The following is a 25,014-nucleotide window of genomic DNA, read 5'->3' as shown; positions in this document are numbered from 1 at the left end:
CCACTTGCAGCTCCTCTGCTCAGCCTCCCCCACACAGAAAGAAAGGCACTGTGGCACAGCAGGACAAGCCTCCCCGCACAGCTCAGGATGCCAGCACTGTGTGTGGCAGCACCAGTATGAGTCCTGGCTGCTCCACTTCCCATCCAGTCCCTTTGCTCATGTACATAGGAAGGCAGCAAATGACAGCTCACGTACTTGGGTGTGTGCCTCCTACATGGGAGACCTGGATGCAGTTCCTTCTTTTCTTTCTAATTCTCTCTCTCTCCCTTTCTCTCTCTCTTTCCCCCCCCCTCCCCCTTTTCTCTCTCTCTCTCTATGTGACTTTCAAATGAAAACTAAAAAGAATGGTATGGGAGGCCCTGGTGTGATAGCCTAATGAGGCTAAATCCTCACCTTGCAAGTGCCAGGATCCTACATGAGTACCCGTTCATATTCTGGCTGCTCCACTTCCTATCCAGTTCCCTGCTTGGGGCCTAGGAAAGCAATACAGAATGGTCCAAACTCTTGGGACCCTGTACACACATGAGAGACCTCAAAGAAGCTCCTGGCTCCTGGCTTTGGATTGGCTCCGCCCAGCCATTGCAGCCACCTGGAGTGAACCAGCAGATGGAAGGTTTTTCTCTCTGTCTCTCCTTCTCTCAGTAAATCTGCCTTTCCAAATAAAAAATAAATCCTTTTAAAAAAAAGAATGGCATGGTGAAATTACCTTTATCAAGTTTTTTTTTTCCTTTTTTAAATTATTTATTTGGAAGGCAGAGAAACAAATGAAGATCTCCCATCTGCTGGTTCATTCCCCTAAATCCCACCAGGGCCGGGTGAGAATGAAGTCAGCAGAGAAGCTCAATCCACGTCCGTACGGGTAGACAGACCTCAGTACTGGGGCTATCCCCTGCTGCCTCCAGCACTCCTTAGAGTGATGAGGGGGCTTCCCAGCCACCACACCAGATGACCACCCTGATCCAATCTTTATCATTTAATCTAAACCTACTTTTGCCAAAACCTGGAGCTTACAGATCCTGTTTGTACAAAGTGCACCATATAACCCAAAAGGCAAAACGACTTATCATCATCAAGAAAGTAGTGCATCAAAATGAACATATGGTTATGCATCTATGTAACAACTATTTGCTTCTGAATCTAGAACATTCCTTCTTCCTTCTAACACCAGGCCATATCCTTCATAGAATTATCCAGAAAACAGGGCATGGTTTGAATCCCAATAAATCAAAGCACTCCTTTCGAAGTGCCTCAGGGAGTCTACATGCCTGGGGCAGAGTAAGATTCTGAGGTATAAATGTGATGTGCTCAGGCAGATCAAATTCAGCAAAATGTTCAGAGGCGAGCTGAGGCTCCAGACTAGACTGACTGATTTAACATATTTGAAAAACAGAGAGCCAGAGACAGAAAACCAACAGATGAGATCTGCCATCCCCTGGTCCATTCTGAATGCTTCAACAGACGCAGCTAGACCTGGCTGATGCTAGGATCCTGGAACCCAATCCAGCCAAGTGGCCCAAGTAGGCAGCCATCGCCTGCTGTCTCCCAAGGGCCAGGAAGTGGCAGAGGAGCTGGATTTCACATCCAGAACTCCAAGGCGGGATATAGGCTTTCCAATTGCTACCTACAACACCTATCCCTAGGACTCTACAAACTGGTATCCAAACCTCACTTGGACAGTGTTCAAATACCCCCGGTTAGTACAAATCAATTAGCTATGCAACAAAACTATTTCATAATACCATCGCATTCATTACATGAGTATAGGATCATAGGTTCAAACTAGCAATACTTTCCAATAAATTCTCCATTATCCGCAGGTCAACTACACTTTGCATTACTGAACTTAAACACAGTTCGCAGCCTTTCAAGACTGCCTGTGCCCTTGCTATTACAGGAATTACACTCCAGCTTCTTACAGCAGTCCTCCAGCAGTTAGAGCTCTGCATCAGCAGCATGATAATTATCAAGTGGAGAAAATTAAAATATAAAACGTGTATCTCATGGATTTTAATGTTTTTAGCTTCATGTCTTCAAAACATTATTTTTTTCTCATGAAACTCTTTAATGACTCAGATCATGCAGTAGCATAATTTTCTTCAAGAATGTTTTTGATTTCCTTTTTCATTTCTTCAGCGACACATCAGTCATTCAGTAGCATGTTATTTAACTTCATGGTGACGTAAGTTTCTATTTTTTCTTCCTGTTATTGATTCTGTTTTGTGGCTTTTCACTTGGGGGGATGTATAATGACTAAGTAGTGGATTCTGACATGTCCAGATGTGAAGATACGGTGCGGTGTGCATCTCTACTTCCGGATCAAGGATGGACTTCCAGTGAAACTGTTGGATGTGTCTCGACAATGGGATGCTGGACTCCCTGCCATTGTCCATACTCTCGATGATGGACTTATGACTGTCTATAAGGAACTATGTTGCAATGGTATGGGAGAACTCAGTGTAGGTAGGGGGAGAGGAATTATGGGAAAAGGTAGGGGAAATCCCAGGGCCTATGGAACTCTATCATAAAATGATAATGATAATAAAAAAGAGAATTTGAGTTTAAAAAATACATAAAATGTGAAGCAGGCGAAAGGAGTTGGTATGACAAGTATCTCAAAATGTCCCTTAATGGTTAAAACCCATTAGGACTTAAATTTTGTGCAAATAAAAAACTGCACGTTCAAGGCCACCTGTAATAACAGCAGCGATTATTTGGAACAGCAGTTAAATCCTGGAAGTACAATGAAGCCAATCTGAACATTCAAGAAGAAAAGCTGCCATGTAGAATGATTTCTAAATAAACACTAGAGTAGAGCTTTGAATTTGTAAGAGTTTTGAAAGGAGAAAAATGATGAGTTTAGCAGAGATATCGATGTGTTTTTTGGTTCATTGTTTCATTGAGTTCCAATGGCACTCACCGCCTCGGTGTGAACAGGATGGACGGCAAAGAGCAGCGCCGTGACAAAAGCCAGTCCCCGGCTCTTGAAGACGGTCTTATCACAGGTGTACATCAGCACGACAGTCACAAGGCAATGCAGAATCACATTGACTGCATGGAAGTAGAAGGGGTTCATGCCAGTCAGAAGGATGTTCAGTCTGTAGAAAGAACAAAAATGAGATGCAACTCATCACTTTAAAAATAATAATAATAATGGGTCACCTGTTAGCATGAACAATGGATTCTCTTTCATTTTACATTATTTTTCTTTGATTTTAAACACAGAAAAAGGTAGAAATCTTCCACTTAGTCATTCACTTCCTGATCACCCAGAGTACCCAGGACTGGGCCAGGCTTAAGCCAGGAGTCTGGAACTCCATCAGGATGCATCACAAAGGTGGTAGAGACTCAAACACTTGAGCCATGATCTTCTTCCTGCCAGGATATGCAATGGCAGGAAGCTGAACTGGATGTAGACAAGGCTGAACTCAAAGCAGGTGCTCCAATACAGCATAGGCATCCCAGGGAGCACCTTCAATACTGTGTCAAATGCCCTTCCCCAATTAATCACTAGTAAATGATTTCCAGTATCTGGTTCTTGGCTAGATTCAAGTATGTAGCACTTGCTTCTGTCCCAAATAGTCTACAGAAATCAATACATATATAATATAAAAGTAGTTCAGGAAATGTGATCTCTGAGAAGGCAGACAAACAGATGTTAAACCTGTTTTACCTTCACTCCAAGGCTAAAGCCAACAGCCCCAAAAGTCTTGCTTTCAGGGCTGGCACCTTCCTAAACAAGAAGACTTCAGACCATTGGTCATGACCACATACACTGGAAAGGGACACAAGCTATGGGGTTGTAATTACACTCACAGGCGGGCAACTGTTGCAAGAACAACATCTGTCTTTTCACCCATGGAGCCAGCCATATTATATATCAGGAGGCCCCATGCAATCACGGGCCCAGAGGGAATCTTGGTCATTACATGGCATGGGCAGCTGCAGCTGAGATAAAAAGTTAGAAGTGCAGCATGTCTTAAGTCATAGTATATCTTCTGCAATAGGAATTTCCACAGATTTCAGATGCAGATTGCCAAGATCATGACAAAATGGAAAAATAAAAAGCGAAAAAAGAATCACAAAGGGAAGAAAAATAAACTGCTCAATGTCTTAAAAATCACTTAATGAAGACAGAAATGCACAACAAAGAGACATTGGGGGTTCCCTTAAATATACTAGTGGGACATCACATTTCCAAATAAGCTTCTGCTGTCACAAAAAAAAAAAAATCTGTTTGAACAGGGTGAGGCAGTCTTAGGGTGGAGCATCCTATGTACACCCTGAGTGGCACTGCCAGGAGTGGCCCAGCTCTAGCCTGACCAAAACATCGTTCCAAGGCATTAGCCTGGGGTCTCTGATCTGCCTCCCTTGCAGAAACAACTAAAGTCTGCTACCACGACAACATACTCAACATACACATCTTCAAGATACTTTGCTTAATGTGTGCACAGATTTAACCTACAGAATTTTAAACATCTCAAGCTCTATTTGGACACATGAATCCCAATGTCATCATTACTAATCAACTCCATTTTCTCTCCTGCTGAAATAATTAGGGACCAGAAACAAAAGCCTGGAGAAAAGAATCACTGGATGGGATCCAACTGCAAAGGGCTCCAATGTGAGATGCATCCCAGCTGTGTGTTGGGAGATGCATGAGCCTGGCACGCCACCACAGTGCCCTTCTGTGGCAGCCAAATGGGAGACAACACCTTCCAGAGGAACAGGAGGTGAGGGGGAAGCCAGGGAGCCAGCAGGTCCAAGCCCAGCCCATGCCAGGGCAGGAGGCCCCACACATGGAGGCAGATTCCCTAAGCTGGAAGCTGTGAGAGAGTAAAGCCAAGCCCCAATCCTCAAAGAATGCGCATGAGCTTCCAGAAAAAAAGCCCAGCCCCCTAAGGTCAATTTCACATCATTTTTCCAAATCATCAGGCTGAGCTTCCCAGATGAACAAACCATTCCTGTAACACTCACTCAAGGCCAGAAGTGATGATGAGAAAAAGCAGTCAAACTCATAGGCAGCTGGGGAGTGTCCAGGGTGGAAGGCCTGGGGATCAGGAAGAGGCAGCTAAAGCTTTCACCTCTTTACTCCATAGACAGCAGTCTACCTCTGGGAATTTAGTGTTAAGGCACTAACCAGACACACGACCAAGGACTACATCCACAAACACAGTCACATACGACAAGAAGCACTGCACAGTCCCATTATAAAAATGGCAATGAAGATAAAAACAAGACATCTAGTTCCAGAGGTCTTCAAAAAGTTTAGAATGGAGCCCAGCGCGGTGGCACAAGTGGTTAAAGGTCCTCGCCTTGCACGCCTGGGATCCCATATGGGCACCGGTTCTAATCCCGGCAGCCCCACTTCCCTTCCAGCTCCCTGCCTGTGGCCCGGGAAAGCAGTCGAGGACGGCCCAAGGCTTTGGGAACCTGCACCCGCGTGGGAGACCCGGAGGAGGCTCCTGGCTTCGGATCGGCATAGTATCGGCCCGTTGCGCTCACTTGGGGAGTGAGTCATCGGACGGAGGATCTTCCTCTCTGTCTCTCCTCTCTGTATATCCGCCTTTCCAATGAAAAAAATAATAAAAATAAATCTTTAAAAAAAAAAGTTTAGAATGTACTGCATGAAATACCTAGGTATGGATTTGGAAATACTATTGCAGTAAAATAAGCCTATCTCAAAATCTAGTTTTTCCTGAAACTTTCTGAATCCCTCTCCTAAGCCAATACTTGAAATACCTGAAAATACTAAACCTTTGATCATACATTTAAGTCACAACTACAACAGTATTTCACAACAGGGACAAACGACGTACTTTTCCAAAGAATCTTATTGAAAAATAAGAAAGCATCATTAAGGCATATGTTAACACTGTTTTAGTGAGCTTTTGTGTGGCACTTAGTATAACATTCCTTTTCCTGTCCAAAAACGGGAGGTACGAATCTCCTTTGTGGTCCCCAGGCAGCATATCTGAAAGTGTGCAGGCGTGGTCCATGTAACTTCTATTCCTGGAAACTGATTAGGATGGAACGCAGGGGCTCTAAGTGAAACCAATTAGATCCTCCAAAAATAAAAATAGGGCACAGAATGAGGACTCTCAAGAGTAAAAAAGCAATTGGTATCAAAGCTCTTGCCCAGACACAGGGCCCCGATGAGTCTGAACTTCAGGACATCACCCAGGATCTGCACTTGGGAGAATTTTCCAAATGTCTACAAATATAGAGAGGGAATTCCCTGAACTACAGACAAGTGAGCTAGAAGGGAAAGGCAATGAAATGGTAGTGTATATCCTGCTGAACACAGACACCGGGTCTCGGGAGGCTGGGAGACAATCTGGGGAGACAGAAAGGGGGAGCGTGCTGATTTAATGGAGGAGAGGGTGTGAGGGATGCCTTACATGATGAAGGACAGGAAGGGAATGGGCTGGGAGAGAGAAAAGACGTCACCCTGAGTAGTAGCTAAGTGTAGGGATCTGGCACTAAGGGGAAGTGGAATAACCCTTGCCCCAAAAAGCCAGCATCCCATGAGTGCTGTTAGAGCCCCTGTTGCTCCACTTTCCACCCAGCTTCCTGCTAACGCATCTTGGAAAGAAGTGGATGCGCAAGTGCTTCGCTCCCCTTTCCCATAAAGAAGCAGCCAGATAAAGTTTCACTTTCCTGGTGTCTTCTGCCTGCTGCAGCCATTTGAGGAGCAAGCCGGTAGATGTCTCACTCTTCCTTCTCTCCCCTCCCTGCAATTCTGCCTTTCAAATAAAATTTTTAAGCATTTAAATATTAAATCCAATATCAACAATCAGGTGTAAGTATCAAACTATTTTGTTTCCCCTTTACACAATTGTTCCTTCACAACTCATCCACATTTTGGGCCCGGCGCGGTGGCGCAAGTGGTTAAAGGTCCTCGCCTTGCACGCCCGGGATCCCATATGGGCGCCGGTTCTAATCCCGGCAGCCCCGCTTCCCTTCCAGCTCCCTGCCTGTGGCCTGGGAAAGCAGTCGAGGATGGCCCAAAGCTTTGGGAACCTGCACCTGCGTGGGAGACCCGGAAGAGGCTCCTGGCTTCAGATCGGCATAGCATCGGTGGCCCGTTGCGGCTCACTTGGGGAGTGAATCATCGGACGGAAGATCTTCCTCTCTGTCTCTCCTCTCTGTATATCCGCCTTTCCAATGAAAAAATAATACAAATAAATCTTTAAAAAAAAAAACTCATCCACATTTTAAATGTAGGTGTTTTCCCGTAGAAATGCCCAGCTTCTCATGGAATACTAGAAGCCCTGGTCACTCTGAGCCTCCTGGGAAACAGGGACACATTTGGGCATTCATTCCCACAGGATCAGTGCTCAAGACTTGCCCCAGTCTCCACCACTGCCTGGTGTGGTCGCCCTTACCCCAGCCCAAGCCACTCATTTACCACTGCACACCCCTGCCATTTTCCCTGATTGAAAGAAGAGAACACTTGCTGGGTATGAATTAGGATCTCACATGGGGAACAAATCAAAATGTTTGCCTGTCTTAAGAAAAATGGAAGAAAGCACGTGTCTACAAGAGGGGGGCGGTCCCCTTTGCCTGGCTTGCAAAGTACAAGACAGCGAAGGCAGTAAGCTCCTGTGTAGACCACTGCACTCCACAGCCCCAACAAATGGATTCTGGGCAGTTTTCAACCCTTGGGATGCCAAGCACAATGAGGTGGGTTTCTAACCAAGAAGTAACACCTAACCTGGTAAACACGCAGACGTGTAAAACTAGCATGGGTGCTTACATAACTAGACATGCCCAGCAGAAACGTGACAACAGCCACCTGATGTGCCACCTAGGAACAAAATCACAAGTTCCATGTCACCCTCAAAGTCCCTTAAAGATGGTGCTCAACCAGTTTCTAAAAGCTGCTCAGCTACTTGTCTCAAGTTATCAGCATCTTTTAATAGTACTGGAGGAAAATAATTTAACAGTAGATGTTAAATGAAGCTTTACTAAATAAATGAAGCTGTAAGTTAAGGAGAAAAACATCATCTCTTCCTTTCAACTCTAACAATCTCTCATCCTACTTGGTTGAGCCTTCGTTTAGCATCCAAACCAGGTCAGACAGTCAAAAACAATATATATTTTTTTTTCTGAAATAATCCTCATAGCCATCTCTGAAGCTTTTCAAACTTTCCCAAGTTCAGTAGCTATGAACAGCAACAGCCCCCTCTCCATCCCAACGCCCGCTGCATTCCTGTCAACAAGCTGGGGAATTCACAGCAGTCAGATGACATATTTTCAGTAAGGCCATGTATGGTGCCAGGGTGACAGACCCTGGTATCAAGGGGTGGGGAAAAAATGCCTGCTAGCTGCCCCTTTTCTTGGCTTCCTTTTGCTTCTATCCCATGGCTTGGGATGCTATTCTCCTAACAGTAGCTCAGTTTGGGGGTGGGGGGAATTCACCCACAGAAGCACAACCTGTGAAAGAAACTCTTTCTAGGGAATTTCTTAGGGTTCTTGTTCAGGGGCACCCCAACTCTACTCTACTCTACCTTGACAGCTCAACATCCAGATATGGAGGTAGTTAGAGGTCTTGACTGTCCACCATGGTGACTTCCACCTGCTTTCTGGCCCTGGGCTGGGAGCTCTCCCTGGAGCACAGACCTAGCCCCAGGCAAGAGGGCTGTCCCATTTAATAGCTGGGGGCTCCCTCAATAAGGTAATTCCCAAAGCCTTCTCCAGGAATGCAGTGAGAAAACGGGAGGCTGTGCACAGCCAATGTGCAGAAAATGCACCCCAATATTCTGGTCCCAATGAGTCCTTGGGTTCCCTTCTCCACATTATTCCAAGGAGACTTTACCACTCACACCCCACTAACCATGGCCCCACTGGGTCCCTGTAGTGCCTAAGCTTCTTAATTGCCTGGTGTAGGGACTGAATTCACCAATCTCAGGTCACACAATGAGACAATTTAAATTGGCAGATCTACAATGGGGCCCCAAGACCTGCCCCAAGCACCCCAAGTGACTCAAGGCAGTGACAGATCAACGAAGCAGTTCTCGGAGCTTTGGAGAAACCTGCTGAGAATTGCCAAGCTTATTAGAAAAACCTAGCTTTCTTGGTAGTAATACAACACACATTCTTTTCAGACAGGAACTACAAACAAGGGAAAAGAAAAATAAGCAAATAACACGTGCTCCCTGATCATCAGCGTTAGGTTCCCCAACCATTCTCCCGATAAGTTCAGCCGCCCAGCAGTCAGCACACAGCACATTCTCCTGGCTTCCCCTACTTCTCCCTTCTTCCCCATCTACTGCCCTCATTACAGCTCTCCAAGGCTTACAAGTGGTTTCCACGGTCTTCTTAGATTGTTCAACCCATAAATAACAACATCTGCTTCTTCCCGTTTTCCCCTCGAAGGCAAATCCCCGAGGCCCTCAATCATTTTGGTTGCTCTTTCTGTGCTATCCCTCTAGCGTCAGGAATAAATCGACAAATCATCATTGTTGAGTACATCCCAAGGATGAAAGGATGTAACCCACAGGCACCAAAGCAAGCAGCAGAGCACAGAGCAGCTGGACACCCAGGCCAGGACGAGAGGCATGATTCTGATCTGAGCTCAGCACATCACGGCCTCACGCGGCCATGAAGAAGCAGCCCCACGGGAGGGGAGGTGGATGTCATTATTGAGAAGAGTAACAGCAGTGACCCTGCCAAAGAGAGGATAAGAGAACTGAAAACAGGCAGGTCAGAACCTGCATATGGAAGGCAAAACCCAGAAGCAAATCCACTAAGAGACTTGCAAAATAACAAACAGTCCAAAGCCTCATAGCCTAGTTAAAACTATAACCAATTTACCAACTGTAATTTTTGGTTTCCACAGGTTAAGTGTGAATTCAATGAAATTCCAACAACGACCATCCCATGCCAATATAGATGTCCGAGGCTGAAGGCACAGTCTCCTGCAAGACTCCCTGCCATCTCAGATGTGAGGATTCCCAAGCCACTTAAACTTCTGTATATTTCTATTGAAAAGGCCGATCAGATTTACAGAAAGACAAAGAGAAAGATCTTCCATCCGCAGGTTCACTCCCCTAATGGCTGCCACAGCCAGAGCTGAGCCGATCTGAAGCTAGGAACCAGAAGCTTCTTCTGGGTCTCTCCCAAGTGGGTGTAGGGTTCCCAGGCTTTGAACCATCCTCCACTGCTTTCCTAGCTGTTAGATAAAGCAGGGAGCTAGATGGGAAATGGAGCAGCTGGCGCATGAACCAGTGCCATGTGGGATCTTCACTTGCAAGGTGAGGATTTAGCCATTGAACCATCATGCCAGGCTTTATCCCTAAGCCGCCTATACTTCTGACCCAACAGACAACAAAGTAGGGTTTACAGAATAACTCTCAAAGGTCAGCACAGCCCCAGCCTTGTGAGTATTTTACTTCAATGAATCAAAGCCTCAATCTGCAAAGGCAGAGACCCATGGGAAGTGGTCTGAGAAACTGCTGCGTATCAGTGGTCTGAGGCTTCAGCATGCCTCACCCACCCAGCTCAGCAGGGTCTCCCAGCACTCAACAGGAAGGTCAGACAAGCCACAGAGTTCATAGTTTCTCCAGGGTTCCATTAAGAAGACACCAAGCTGACCTCATCTTTGACCTTATGGCCAACTCCATCTCCACCTTCCTCTTCCTCCCCCAGGGTCACAGTCCTGACCCTCTGATCATGTGACCAATCTTTGCAGCATGCCAGGCTCCATTGTGAAGCCAGAGGAGAGAGCACCACCAAGACCCACCTCCACCTTAACATCAACTTGGGTCTGATCCCAGGAAGACATCATGAAGAGCAGGGCAAGGTCCTCGGAAATCCCAGTGCTTAAGATGTTCAATCCCGGGAAGCAGCACAAACAGCAGAACAATTGCTTCCTATCTGACCCCGGAGGAGAGGATGTCACAGCAACACATACGCTTCAGCTGAAGCATTTCCACGTCCCAGTATTCCATGTCACCCAACCAGAAATGGTACTTCCTGGTACTTCCATTCCCTATTGGACTGCCAGGCACAAGCATGAATAAACTGCCCCTGAGAATAGGGTGAGAGAGGCCCCAGTGGGATGCTGCATCTTGGCTTGGAACACACACCTGGTATCTGCAGCTCTGAACTGTGCAGCAAGCATCCACTAATCCTTTATGCCATGACACACACCTCCCACGCCCACGACGGCACAGAACATCCTCACTCCCAACAGCAGTTACTGCCTGTCACAGCAAGCCCCCACTGTCCCTTTCAGAGCTCTGGCTGCCTTTTGACCTCCTGAAGGCAGGACCCATTGGCACCACCCACAAAGATCTCTAGTGTCTCTCCTTTTCTCTTTGAGAGAGGCAGAAAGACTGATAACCCAGGCTGGCATTTCCTGAACATTACAGACATGTACGCTCTACCTGCATACTGACCAGGCACAAAGATGAGTTGGCCATGAATATTTCAAAAACCAATCTGTTTTGAACTGATAAAGATATCTACTCCTTGTAACAGGAATTCTGGAGCCCCCTGCTTTGCAAGCTAGGCCAACTACTTAATACTGGAGAGACATCTCACAGAGTTTACAACAAGGGGAGATGACAACCAACAACAAAAAGAATGATGGCAGATAGAAATTAGGGAGAGTAGAGCAAACCAGGGTGAAAAGTCCAGAGGAAGAGAGGAGAGTTTGCTTCTACAGAGCAAGGGGCTGGGAATGAAGCAACCCTTGGGGAATGCAACAAAGCCAAGATATCCAGCCACACGCAGGTCTGGAAAGGGGCCCTGGGGAGCAGACACCAACCAGTCAGAGGCCTTGGGGTCACTCGGTTTAACCTGTGTGGTGGATAGGGGCTCCAGGATGCTGCAAGGGAAGATCAAGCAGAGATTACAGATGAGAACACGGAAGCAGCCAGGAGACAGATGAAACAGAAAGCGGTGGGCAGGAACTTCGTCTGACCACGTAGAAAAGGAACACTCCCATAACTCTGGCACCATCAACAACTCCTCACTCCTGTTTTTTTTTTTTTTTAAGTGGGATGCCTCTGGCACAAAATTAGGGAAAACATGAATAAAGCAACAGAGGAGGAGGGAAAACACATTTGTTGATGAGAATAGATTGCTTCAGGCAGTGACTTCCAAGTCTCCACTCAGGAACTAACACAAAAATCCGCACGAATCCAAAATACATCCCTCTCACTTTCCACCCAACCCACACCACCAGACTGGTACTTCCATAGTGTGGTTTCTACCTCACACCCATCTACCCCGGCTGCACCCACAGCTTCCTCCTCTCCGGGATCTGAGATAACCTTACTAGGGCAAATAATCTTTCAGAATCATTTATTTTCCTCCACAGAATCTGCATGGCCCCCCATCTTACTCTCATCCATCAGTGAACAAGCTGTCCCGAGATGAACGCTCACAGAGGCCCAAGGAAGAGAGCGAAAGAGGCAAATGTTCGCCTCTTCATAAGGGCTCTGGGCATGGAGGCAAGCGTCTCCTTCTAGAGCAGACGTATCCCTGGTGACAAAAAGATGCCAACAGGTGCAGAACACTCCAAGATCAAACGCCAAGATGCCTCCCATCCTCACAGCTGCACACATTAGGATGCTCTATTTTTTTTTTTAGCTCCGACATTTTCAACCACCCACTCGCACTCTCTGTTTATGTTACCAAGGCAAGCCTTCCAACAAAATCAAGCTTGGGAGCAAACTCTGATCTGATGGCCTACACACAGAGGAAATAAGGTTTCAGTGCTTGCCTTGGCCTCAGCTTCCCTGGCTGGGACACCGACAAACTACTGGTTCCTTCCTGCTGCAACAGACATGAAATAGCTCTCCCAATAGGAGAGTACTTCTAACACTGAGAAGGAACTGGGTCCCAAGAGGAAGGAGGGGAGGGATCAACTTAAGAAAGCGAAGCACCTTTTGCATCAGTGAAAGCCAGTTTTCAAGGAGTGAGCTTCAAGCATCACGGGATTTGGTTCTGTGTCATGCCATTGCCCATGCAGAGACTTAACACCTTCCTCCTGATCTCTGAATTGCAAACAGGTCATGCCAGTGAAGGATCAAACAGCAAAAAATGAAAAAAAGGCAAAAGAGGCAGATTAAGTTATCACAGATGTTTGGATTCTGCTCTACTTTGTTCTAAAAATATCCACACACGCCCTTGGATGTGATCTGATGGAAAGACTGAAGATGAGATGCAATCAGAAAAAGTAACCTACCAGTCACCTAAGTTCACTTCAAGGAACACACAGAGGGCTAAGCAGGAACACAGATGTGCCCAAACACATCCAGCAGAAGGGGTGGGTTCAGGCAGCCAAAGTGACTGCCAGGCGCCTCCTGTATCCACACTGGTGGAACCCAGCAGGACAGCCATTCTGGATGCATGGGGTGGATGGGCTCAAGGCAGCAAAGCCAGGCTCAAGTGGCATACACATATGAATTGGGACATGCCATTTGCTTCTCACGGCCTCAGGCTCCAACTTCAGGGATGCAAGTGGCTTGCAAACACCTGGCACATCCCCACAGAGCCACACCTTAACTTCGGAGAGCTGAAGGAGGGACAGCAAGGTGCAGGCACAGCTGGTAGCCCAACCATCCACCCACTGCCCCTTCAGCACTGCAACCTGCACCCACCTCAGAACACAATCACAGCCACTGAACTGGAACCTGGCAAATCTCAAATCTCTCTCATAACCAGCTCTAATCCACAACCATCCCGGAAAGAAAAATACTTTTCCCCTGATTTTTAATTCATCTATTTATTTATAAAGCAGAGGCAGAGAAAGTATAGCATGAGCTCTCATCTGTTGGTTCATTCCACAAATACCTGTAATAGCAGAGACTGGGCTAGGAGATTCAATCCAAGTCTTCCCCATGGGTGGCAGAGATCCACCTGCTGCCTCTCACGGTGCCCAGAATCAGGAAAAGAACTGGGGCTTGAAGCCAGGCACCCCAACACAGAATATGGCCATTCCAGAGTCCTACATACTGTCCCATAGGCTTGCTACCACTCAGAGAATTCTAAGCAGCTTGGCCTCATCTCACTAAACTGATGCAGTCCAAAGCCACAACACCTCCCTGAGCAGCCCTCATGTTCCATTGCCCCAGCGCCCCCCACCCCCGCAACAAACGCTCTTATAATGTATTTCTTCATTCTAACTTCAGTTTATTTCTCATGTGAGACAAGTGGGACAAGTGTATTTACTACATAAGCAAGCATCTTGCTTATTTATTATAGCACATATGCAAGCACCTTTGCAGCAAAAAGCACTATGCATTTATCAACATGTACTCCTTGGGAAATTTCTAGCTCTCAGGATGACAGACAGACATTCATTGAATCAGAGACAGTAAATCTTTTAACAAAAAAAAAAAAATAGGTTTGAGGTTTGCACCAGGAAAGATTGCATGAGGACAAAATAATTACCTACAGCTTGGGACAAAATATTTGCCGATCACATATCTGACAAGGGACATGTACCTAGAACGTAAAGAACTTCAAGCTCCACCATCAAAAAAAAAAGTTCACTTTGAAAACAGACAGAATATACAAAGGCACATTTATTTACCAAAAACCCCACAGAGGACAAAAAAAAAAAGCACATAAGAGAGTGTTTTACATCCCCAGCCAGTTGGGCACTGAAACTTTCCTAAAGATCTCACAATGCACCTGTCAGGGTGGCTACAGTAAAGGACAGGAACAATGCTAAGTGCCACCAAGTGGTGGAGGCAAGGACGCAGGGTCACCCATGCAAGGCTGGCAGCAGTACATGCAGCACGACTGGGCAGTCGCAACAAAAATGAATGTGCCACCACCATTCATGAACACAGCTACTGCACTCCTGCGCATTATCCCCAGAGAAACCAAAAGTTAAGCACACACAAAAACCTGTCAACACATGCTTCTACCATTTTTATTCAGAATTTAATTCAAGCATTGCAAACAGATGTCTTCAACAGATGAGCTGGGAAACTGTGATGCATCCATCAAAGGACTAGTATCCAGCCATGAAAAGCAATGACCTGCTAATGGCTACAACATCCTGAACTAACACGCAGGGTGAGAACAGTGAGTCTCAGCAGGTTCCCAGCACAGGAATCCACAGATTCAATTGTACTAGCAGAACAGAGACTTGTTGTAGAAGTTACAGATGGGCAGCTTGATGGCTTCCCTGCCCCTACTGTGATGGGGACAGCCAGGTCATCATCAGGAGACTGTCCTGGATCTTCACTGCGGTGGCAGCTTCAGACATCTGCACATAGGACAAGATGGCCTTGCATGAAATACTCATAACAAGGAAGTCTAAATAAAATCTAGAGGTCACACCCACGGTAATACAACCATTCAAAATGTCATGGGGTAGGGGGAGCAGCCTCATGATGCAGTGCAGCCTGCTGTGCCAGCATTCCACAGGTAAGTATTTGCTTCAAGTCTTGGTTGCTCTGCTTCCCGTTCAGCTTCCTGCTAAATGCACTGGGAAAGCAACAGAAAATGGACCAAGTGCCTCGGCTCCTGCTATCTATGTGGGAGACCTGGTGGAGTTTCTGACTCCTGGTGTATGTCAGGCCATCTTTGGCCATTACAGATAGAGAGTGAATGGCCAGATGGAAGATCTCCTTTCCCCACCTGTTACCACCATCACTCTGCCTTTGAAACAAACAAATCAATCTTAGGGGAGTAAATTACTATGATGTTTATATCATTGCTTCGTTTGCTTTATTACTCAACGGCATGGGAACATACAATTACCTCAAAACAGGCTTTCTTTAATGAGTGTTCATTCCCACAGAGCTGTGCTCCAACAAGCATCATGCAGAATACAACTGAAATCCAACACAATTGGAAGGAATAAAGAAGCTGGGCTTTCACCAACTCTCTCTCTCTCTCTCCCTCCTTCCCTCCTCCCTCCCTCTCTTATTCAAGCAAAATTTTAAGTTAAAGTTCATTTTAGCAAAAGAAAAAAAAAATTTGCTATCCACACTGAGGTACCAAGGGCCAAGCTGCTGATGCCAGCACAGAGCATGGCAGCCGAGGTGCCCCTCCAGCCCTCTGGAAGACAGCTAATTCTTCTCCTCCACCTCCTCAGCCTTGCCTCCTCCTCCTGGGCCCTCCTCCTAACCTCTGTCCATGCCATCTCCACTAGGAACAAAAGCAGATAATTTTTTTTAGGACACTGCTGCCCAGCAGGAAGGAGGCACAGGCACGTGACTTTGACATTTGTGAAATGGAAAATGCGCAGCCTGGCAGGGGAGGGGGGTATTGGGGGGCGGCTCCTGGGTTCACACATCCAGCGTATCCCCGCTGTGCCTTCAAGGAGTCAACCACCCCCACAGTGACAAGCGGAAGAGCTGCCGGTCCACAAGCACTACGTGTATTTTTGCGTCACACATGGAGCTCTTAAGGTATCCTCAGATGTCTTTAAAAACTACGCGCAACTCTGCAAGACCAGGTTGACCTCTTGGTTGAAATCCAGTGCAACTTTCCCAAGGAGTCCAACGTTTACAAAATGCACTCCGTGGCCTCCAGTGTGCCCTATTCGCAGCCTCCATAAGACTGCAAACTTGTCAGGAGGGTAGAATTAAGTCCTACCCTCCTCCCCCACCCCTCTTCCAAGCTTTTCCCACTCTGATGGCTTCCCTCCACAAGGCATCAGGGCCACCTGCCCAGGAACCTGCTCCTAGCCTGCGGGCAAGAGCAGGCTTCGCTGAGGACCAGATCCCCATCCACGCAGGCTCCTAGCACACCCCTTGGCAAGGTGTGAAAATGCTGGTCGCAGCCAGCCCACCACGTTTCCACGCTTTCGCCCTGAGCTTTAACTTCAGCCTCCGTGTTCAGCCAAATTTTAAGAGTGGAGTCCCTGGTGTGGGCCCTGCTTCTCTCACACCAGGCTCTTTAGCCGCCTACTTCTGAGGCCACCCTACCTCCTAGCTCCACCCCCACCCTATTTCCAAATTCAGGAAAATACCCAGCCGGACGCCCTCGGGCGAACTTTCCCTTTTCAGAAACCTGCGGCAGAAACGCTGAATCACTACTCGGACACTGTCAATACAAAACTGTTTGATTCATGATCCAGGACCCCGGAGTGTCCCACGCTCCAGCGCACCTCTGCTCTGCACCTTGCAGTCCCCAGTAGCCGAGCAGTGGAGCGGACATCAGGGAAGCAGCGCGCGCGGCACCACGGAGCTGATGGAGGACTAGGGAAGAAGGGGGGCACCTTCGGTTCCCTCGCCTGCTCCTCCCCGAAAACTCACAGGCAGCCCAGACAGCCCAAGGCTCCTCAAGGCTTCCCTCGTCTGAAAGCAAGCTTTAATTAATGCGCGGCTAACTTCTCGGCGCCAAAGCGTCCCTGCAGCCTCCGAGGAATTCCCAATGTGGAAGCCTCGTTCCCACCTTCCGGCCGCTCCCCGCCACCACCACCTCCCGAAGGCGCACGGCCCGCGAGTTAGCTCTCTTGGCCCAGTTCCGGGGGTTTGGGATGCGCAGACCGAGCCGTCTCCCTCAGTTGCACGGGAGAATTCCGCCAGGAGCGCAGACCTTAAAGCAACTCAATCCGAAGTCCCCAGCCCGTGCCTCCAGAAGCGCGGAGGAGCCTGCGGAGCCTGGAGGGAGCTGAGCTGCCTGCGCAGCCCAGAGAGGGAGAAGGAGCGCAGGGAAAGGGCTGCAGCCCAGACGCGCCCACAACTTCCCGGGGCCTGGGGAGCGGCGCCAGCGGGCTACCGGGGACTCACTTAAAGGTGAGGACGCACAGCGGCCGGTAGGACTTGTGGCTGGTGTTCTCGGCCATGCCCTTGCCCCAGAAGTCGTTGGAGAAGACACCTCCTCGGAGCGGGGCTCCGGGCCGCACGTCGGGGTTGTTGACGATCGCCCACACGTCGTCGTGCACGAACTCGCCCTGCAGCGAGCGGCCGTAGCACAGGCAGCTCGCCCCGACCAGCAGCGCCGCGGCCCCGGCCCGCGCGAGCCCGCAGCCTGACCGCCGGGAGGGCGCGCGGTCCCCACCGCCGCCGCTGCCGCGGGCAGACGCGGTCACCACCATCGCACCGCCACCGCCGCCGCTGCCCTGGCCTCGCCCGGGCGGCTGGCATCCTCCCCTGCCGGGGCTCCGGCGGCGCGCGGCGGCTGCCCGAAGGGGCGCTCGGGCACGGTGCGGCGGCAGCTGGACCCGCTGCGGGCGCCCCGCGCTCCGCCGCCTCCTGCGCCGCCGACTTGGCCCAGCTGCAAATAAACAGCAGTACCCCCGCCTCCTCTGGCCATCGCCACCTCCTCCGCCCCACTGCGCATGCCCGCTCGCTCTCGCCGCCCGCTGGTCTCCCCCCCACCCCACCCCAATCCCGGGACTCGTGCTGCTTCCCCCACCACCACCACCACCACGCCCGCCCCCTTCGCCCCTTCCCTGGCTCCGGGAAGCTGGAGCCACTGGCGCTCCAAGTGAGGGTCCGCGCGCAGGTGCAGCGGGGAGGCGAGAGGCGGGAAGGGTACCCCGTGTTCCCTTGCTGAGCGCGGCGCTGCTCCCCTGCTTGGTGCCATTGGGTACCTCCAGGGACACCCCTGGGGCCGCGGCAAGCAGGTAGGCTGTCGGGACCCTTGCACCACGCGACAGCCACAGGGTCTGCTCTTCTCCAAAAGATCCCAGCTTCTGGGCACCCGGGACCTCTGCCGGAGGCTCCAGCTGTAGCCGCCCAGTGGCCGGCCCTGCCCAGGGAGCGCAACTGCGAAGGGCGCCTTTCCCTAATGCTCCTGGAGAAAGCATCTCCCTGCCCCGGAGTGGTCCAAGAGGTCACAGCTGCTTTCTTAGCCCCACGTTTCTCTGCCTGCACTCAGCGAAGCCCCAGGTTTGGGACCGCGCGGGCTGAGTAGGCATCGGAAACATTTGTCGTCCTTTTATTAAACGATGCAGACAAGCAGGGAGATGCCGTAACCAACTGTTTTTCCTTCCTGACTGGGTCGTTTGGGCCTGGTGATTATTTCCTGGGGTGCGGACAGTTTTGCTCTGAGCCTCTAAGTCAATACCAGAAAAACAAAACAAAAAGAAGAAGGCGGCATGGATTGAAGGCCCTTGGCTCCAAACTTGCTGCTTTTCAGAAAAACACTTTTCTTTTTGAAACAACTAATTACAATACCTAGCTAAATGTGATGCTGCAGTGATGATTACAAACATTCATTCAGGTTTGAAAACTATATTCTCTCAGGCAGGGTGTGGATTTCCACACCTTGTTGTAATTGATGATAATACCTGCAATTTGATGCCTCTAGGCAAAAAAAAAAAAGTCACTATTCCTCTTCTTCCAAAATCCTTAAGAAACTCAATGATCTAGCAGGAAATTGAAAAGCATTTATAAGCCTCATTATCAAAGCTTTTTTTGATTAAGGCGTATCTGAGAAGTTGAGAATTCAATGAATTGAAAATAACATATTCCAAGTCAGGACACATTTCGCCTCTTGCTTTTTCCCTTGTCTTTCTTTGGCTGACTTAAAATTAGTGGCTGAGACATGCCACTGGAAATCTTGAACGTCAGTGTTTCCAATCGCTCATCAAAGCTCTTAACACCCAATAGCTTTAGTGCGCACAACCCAAGCATCACCCCAGTCCCCCGCTTGCCCACACAGCATCCTACAACCCTTCCCCTTCACCTGCCCATCAATTCAGTTAAAATATATGACAGGCATCCTTGGTTCTGCAGCTTGCTCAATCTAGGATTGGATGGTGAAAGCTGTAAGTATGTGTGAGGAGTTGCGGGAAATGTGTACCACCACTAGGTTCCAGCTTTCTGTGCTATCAGCTGGCTGTGGGGCAGTGGCTTGGCCGTGCCGAAATGGGAACAAATGTAACCGATCACCAGGCAGTCCTTACTGGTAATTACTAGCAGCTTCTAGAGCCAACAGCTTAACCCCATTAGGCATTTCTAATAGTGAGAGCTGAGACGCCAAGGAAGCAGCTAAAGTAAAACTCAACATGTTCCAGGTGTCTGTGCTCAGTGTGCCCTCTGGGGTCAGTGGCATCTGTCTGGAGTTCAGCTGGTAACAACCTCGGCTTCTGAAGGGTATGAAAGCTATTCTTCAAATTTCGCACTCCTCACATCCTATCCTCTTCTTCCCTCCTCTCTCTTCCCCTCCCCTCCTCATGGTCTGAGATACTGCGTTCTGTAGGTGAATTGCATTTCAATGCATCCTCCACTTAACAATATTTTCAGCTTACAGTGAAGTTTGCTGGGTTAAAACAGAGAAGAAACCTCAGATCTGTTTTTTAAGAACCAACCAATGGGCAAATGCCTTTCTGAATTAGCTATTTGCTTATCAGCTCCCTTAATTTCTGATTTATGAACGCATCGAGTAATAGGAAAACCGTGTAGGTAGTGATGTCAGAGAGATTCTCATAGATTCACGCCCCATCAATGCACCCCCTTCTCTCTGTGGGGCTTGTCAAGGAGCCCCCGGCCTCCCAAAGGCAATGTAATCCTTGTTAGATACTCTGAGATTCTCTGTAAAGCACTAGTGATTATCAGAAGCGTACTAAGTGCTCAGAAGCCGTGAGTCCACTCAGAGCAATTTAAACATAAACAAGGACACCAGAGATGCTCACTGTGCAGCTCACACAGATGAAGTCACTCATGCAAATTAAGACAGACCACGTTCCTGCAAGAGCTCAGGACACAACACGAGTAAACCAAGGACAGGTAGGTATCTTCACCAAGCACGTTTCAGATCACTGCTGAACAAGAGTCTCTACTTGAACAGCTTTGAAGCAGGTGTCTGAACATTTTTCAGGCGCATCCCTGCGAACTGAGATTGGCAAGGACCTCACCCTGGATTCCACCCGTGCCCAGGATCATTTCCACCTCTCTCCCTCCCTAGGACACGTCTGTCCACTGTGAATCAGCAAGTGTCCCCTCTGACTCTAGACGTCTCCTCTTCGTCACCGTCCTCTCCTTGCCACTGCTCCCTGGCTTGGCTCCATTCGAACTTCATCCTCTTTCTCCTGCGAAACACTGCACTGCTGTTGTGCCAGTATACATCACAATGTTCCTGGTTGAAATCTTTACCATGATTTAATAGGTATCCTTGAATCTGGCTGGTTTTATTTTTATACTACTAGCTGGATTTTTCCAGTCTGATGGTAGAGCCTGATCAAGTGTATCCTAAAGAAATGATTGAACGGTTTGCTACAAAACAGAAAGGCAGCAAAAGGGTTGACATCGTTCACATTCATAAACATGTGCATGGAGTTAACTTATGTTATCTGTCTTTGAAGAAAATATAGAAAAGTAGAAGGAAGAGCTGGAAAATTCTTACGACCCTACTGTCCATCTGGTGGGTAGACGGTACATCAAGCCGGCCCAACATTTGATTCAGGCTGCTTCCTAGCCAAGAATGGTATGCACAGCCAAGAACAGCTGCAGCTCCATCAGTGACAAGGTGCTCTTCATGGAAGGAACCTGGCTTCCCTTTCCACCTCTGGAGCACCCCTCTGGGACTTTTGCTCAGGACTAACATTTGGGAGTGTCGAAAATGATCTTGGGATCAACATGCTGGCATAGTGACCTAAGCCTCCACCTGAGTGCTGGCATCCCACATCTGGGGTACCAGATGGAGTACCAACTGCTCCACTGCCAATCCAGCTCCAATGGTAATGGCCTGGGAAAGCAGTGGAAGCTGTCCCAAGTCCTTAGGCCCCTGCACCTAACGTAGGAGATCTGGAAACAAGCTTTTGGCTCCTGGGCTTTGGATCAGCTCAGCTCTGGCCATCATGGTCACTTGAAGAATAAACAAGCAGGTGCACTGTCTTGCTTTGTCTCTCCTTCTCTGTTCATAACCATGCTTTTCCAATAAAAAGAAATAAATCGTTTTAAAAAAATGATGTGTGACCTTGTACTTCGCAGAACTCAGGCAATAAGCATTGTAAACATCTTACCGCCGTGTTCAGGTAAAAGCATGCTGCAACAAAACTCATTGGCAGGAAGGGGAGGAAGGATCTTTTTCATACAACCCTTTCTGGGTGTCTGTCTCAAAAGACAGATTCACAAGAGAAGAGCAAGCCGGTTTAGCCAACACAAGCTGCATGTGATGTGGGAGCCTTCCTAAGGAATCTAGTTTGTACACTAAGCTGGGTGAAGGAGAGAGAATCATGGGAACATGTACTTGGACAAAAAGGGGTCCAAGGTGGTACACAGGGAGCTGCTCAGCAAGGCTGGTTTCTCCGAGATGCTCTGTGCCTGTCCCCATCTTCACAGAGGCCCCTTCTCTCCTGACTAGAGGGAGAACCTCTCTAACCTGAGGGTATTCATGTCTGCTTTGCAGAAGATCCTGAGAGCCTTCTGCACCCGCCATTTGTGAATTCCTTCTGTTTAAAATCTTCAGTAGATCAAGGTATCATAACTGGGGACACGTGTTCTGAACCCTACCAATATCAAGGATAGTCTAGAATTGTTCAGAGTTCAGCAGCTCTGGTTTGGAAAACCAGCGCGACACTGCAAAGTAAACAGACGTGGGTTCAGAACTCCGATGTCAACATTATTATGTGTGACACACAAGAAGACCGTTTTCATATGAATGGAATTTTAATTGCCTATCAATCAAAATGCTACTTTTGGTTTCTTGCACAACCTCCACAATTTCCAGGAAATGTCAGAGGAAGTGCTGAAAAACCGTTGAACAAATTAACATTTAAAATTAAACTGAGCTTAAAGCAAAGGATTTGTGTGAAGAGTTAGTTTTGTTTTTCTTCAGGGGAACAAAAAAATCACCAGATTCAAGAGCTGAGGATGTATTTTAGGTTTTTGAGACAACTTATCAGGTATTTATTTTAATGTTGTCATCATTGGAAAGACAGTAACAGTTGGATCAGCAGAGAGCTCTCCATAGTGCAAATGGCTCTCCATAGTGCAATGGCTATCTCCACCATGTCAATATTTTACAACATGGCTGGTACCATGCCACCACTGTGCTGTCACTGAAACCAGCGTGGCATGAGACGCTGAACAACACGTCATTCGGCAGGATTCCCATCAGACATGACAGATGAAATAAGATCATGAGCCTAATAACAGTAAGATAATGAGAAAATGATGAGGTTTGGGCATTTATTTGCATATGATCTTTTTAGCTTAATGACATCATACACATGCAATCACTTGTGTTTTGAAACCAGTGTAAGTGCCACTTATCTTGCCACGAGGTAAGATTGGCCATTATTGGAGCTCTGCAGCTTTGAATTTCAACGTTGAATGTGTGCGTGTGTGTCAGGGGGTTGGGGAGGCCCTCATCATACCTGGGCAGTGAAGGACTGGCCTTACCCACCCAGCGTCCTGTCCCTGGCTGCTGGATAGCTCTTCAGGCCCCAGTGTGGCCTGCCTTCTGGCAGTATCTTTGTTCACCTGGGGTGTTGGCACTGGACAGTCTGACAATGCCGTTCATGATACAAGCTTTGAGCCACACAGTGTCCCTTCCAACCCCTGGGGACCAAGAAAAGGAGACCAGGATATGCCACTTTGGCATCAGACTGTGCCCAAAGTATCCTTGAATAGGGTTTTTCTCATTTTAAAATTTCTCTAATAAAATTTTCTCTTTAGCTTTATTTTATGTAAAAGGGAGAGAGAGAGAAAGGGAAAGAAAGAGAGAGAGAGAGAGAGAGAGAAAGATAAGAAACCAACATCCTTTGGTTCATTCCCTAGATGCCCACACCAGCCATCACCTGCTACCTCCCAGGTGCACATGAACAGGAACCTGGGATCCAAAGCAGAGGTGGAGACTCCACCCACAGCCGCTCCCAAGCACCACTGTAACAGCCACACCAGACATGCATCAACTACTCCTACAAAAGAGAGGCAACGTCAGGCACTTTCAGAACTGTAAAGCTAAATCCTCTTCTCTGTCCCTGTCTCAACAAATCCTCACCCCCCCCACACACACACCACCAAATAAACAAATAGCAAGACCCCAACTCTGGTGCTGCTGTGTGAGAGCTGCCAGATACTCACAGCAGGAGTGCCTGTGTGACTGTGAGTCCAGAGACAGTGAAGCTCAGCTTAATAGCATTTTAGAAAAGAGAAGCCCAAGAACAAGGAAAGTCACAAAGTCCACTATAGCAATATTAACTGGTTTTTATAATAATCAGCATGCAGTATTTTATATCCTATGCTGTAACACTCTGTCTGGGTGTGTTTAACTTAATGCCGTACTTTGTTATATTGAACTGTAAAGCGACTCTGCTAGAGGGATTTCCTTCCTTGTAGCAGGCTCTGAGGTCCACTCTGCTCCATTGTCATCCCTGAGCTGCACAGCATGTGGGCCTGACACAAAATGATGAATAGAAAGAGCTCCTCATCTCCAAATTGGTAAGACTATCAAGAGGATGATGACAGAGCAGCAGACTGAAAAGGGGGTCCTTCCCAGCACTGTGTGGGCTGCACCGCTGCTGAGGGCACTGGTGGCATGGCCTTGAGGCCAGGCCTGCACTGAAATCTCTGCCTGGTTTGTGGACTCAGAAGAAACGCTGCTCTTGCCGCAGATGGAATGTGTGGTCCAGGGCACAGAGGACCCAGTTAAAACACCTGCCATCAGCCAATGACTTGTATAATCTTAGCAAAGAAATGAGATTCGGCCTGTGTGTCTGTGAGCTAATATAGAAAGACGTGAATCTTCTCAGATCTCTCGATAACTTAAACAAACAAACAGGGAAATGTCCTCAGACTTTCGTTTTTGGCCACCTTATTCTGAAGGAGGCAGCCAGGATTGTGGTGTTGGGGTCGTGATGGAGGTGATGGTATTGAAATGATTCCACATCTTTGCAGGCTTACCTGGGAAAGGGTTGAAGGCTGAGGTCTTTCCGGTTACCCAGACGACAAGGTGAAGAGTCTTGCCTCACAGTGAGTGCCCCGTTCTCCATCTGCCTTACTTCCCATTGGCTCTGTGATGTTGTTCTTTCTGGGTAGTCTGTAACCATCACACTGCCTTTTTCCAGCCTGTGCGTATTACAGCTTTCAGAGACAGACCTTCCCAGGGATGAGATCTTTGCTGACCAGCTTGGACCTACTAGAA

General features: G+C 48.1%; 1 protein-coding gene across 3 annotated transcripts in view; it reads right to left on the bottom strand.

Annotated features, from left to right (window-relative positions):
• The window catches only part of TMTC1 (transmembrane O-mannosyltransferase targeting cadherins 1), a 188,301-nt gene extending 170,285 nt beyond the window's left edge, over positions 1-18,016 (bottom strand). For all 3 annotated transcript variants that reach the window (XM_040972266.1, XM_040972267.1, XM_040972268.1), the window contains exons 1-2: positions 17,709-18,016; positions 2,918-3,095 (exon numbers count right to left, since the gene is read on the bottom strand). In XM_040972266.1, coding sequence (XP_040828200.1) covers positions 2,918-3,095; positions 17,709-18,016 — 486 coding nt within the window. The remainder of the gene's footprint in view (positions 1-2,917; positions 3,096-17,708) is intronic.
• Positions 18,017-25,014: the final 6,998 nt, after the last annotated feature.

Source organism: Ochotona curzoniae, unplaced genomic scaffold, assembly GCF_017591425.1.
Source record: "Ochotona curzoniae isolate NIBS_2020 unplaced genomic scaffold, NIBS_Ocur_1.0 contig_2235, whole genome shotgun sequence".
Lineage (NCBI taxonomy): Eukaryota > Metazoa > Chordata > Mammalia > Lagomorpha > Ochotonidae > Ochotona > Ochotona curzoniae.
This window is presented reverse-complemented; position numbering and strand designations above follow the sequence as displayed.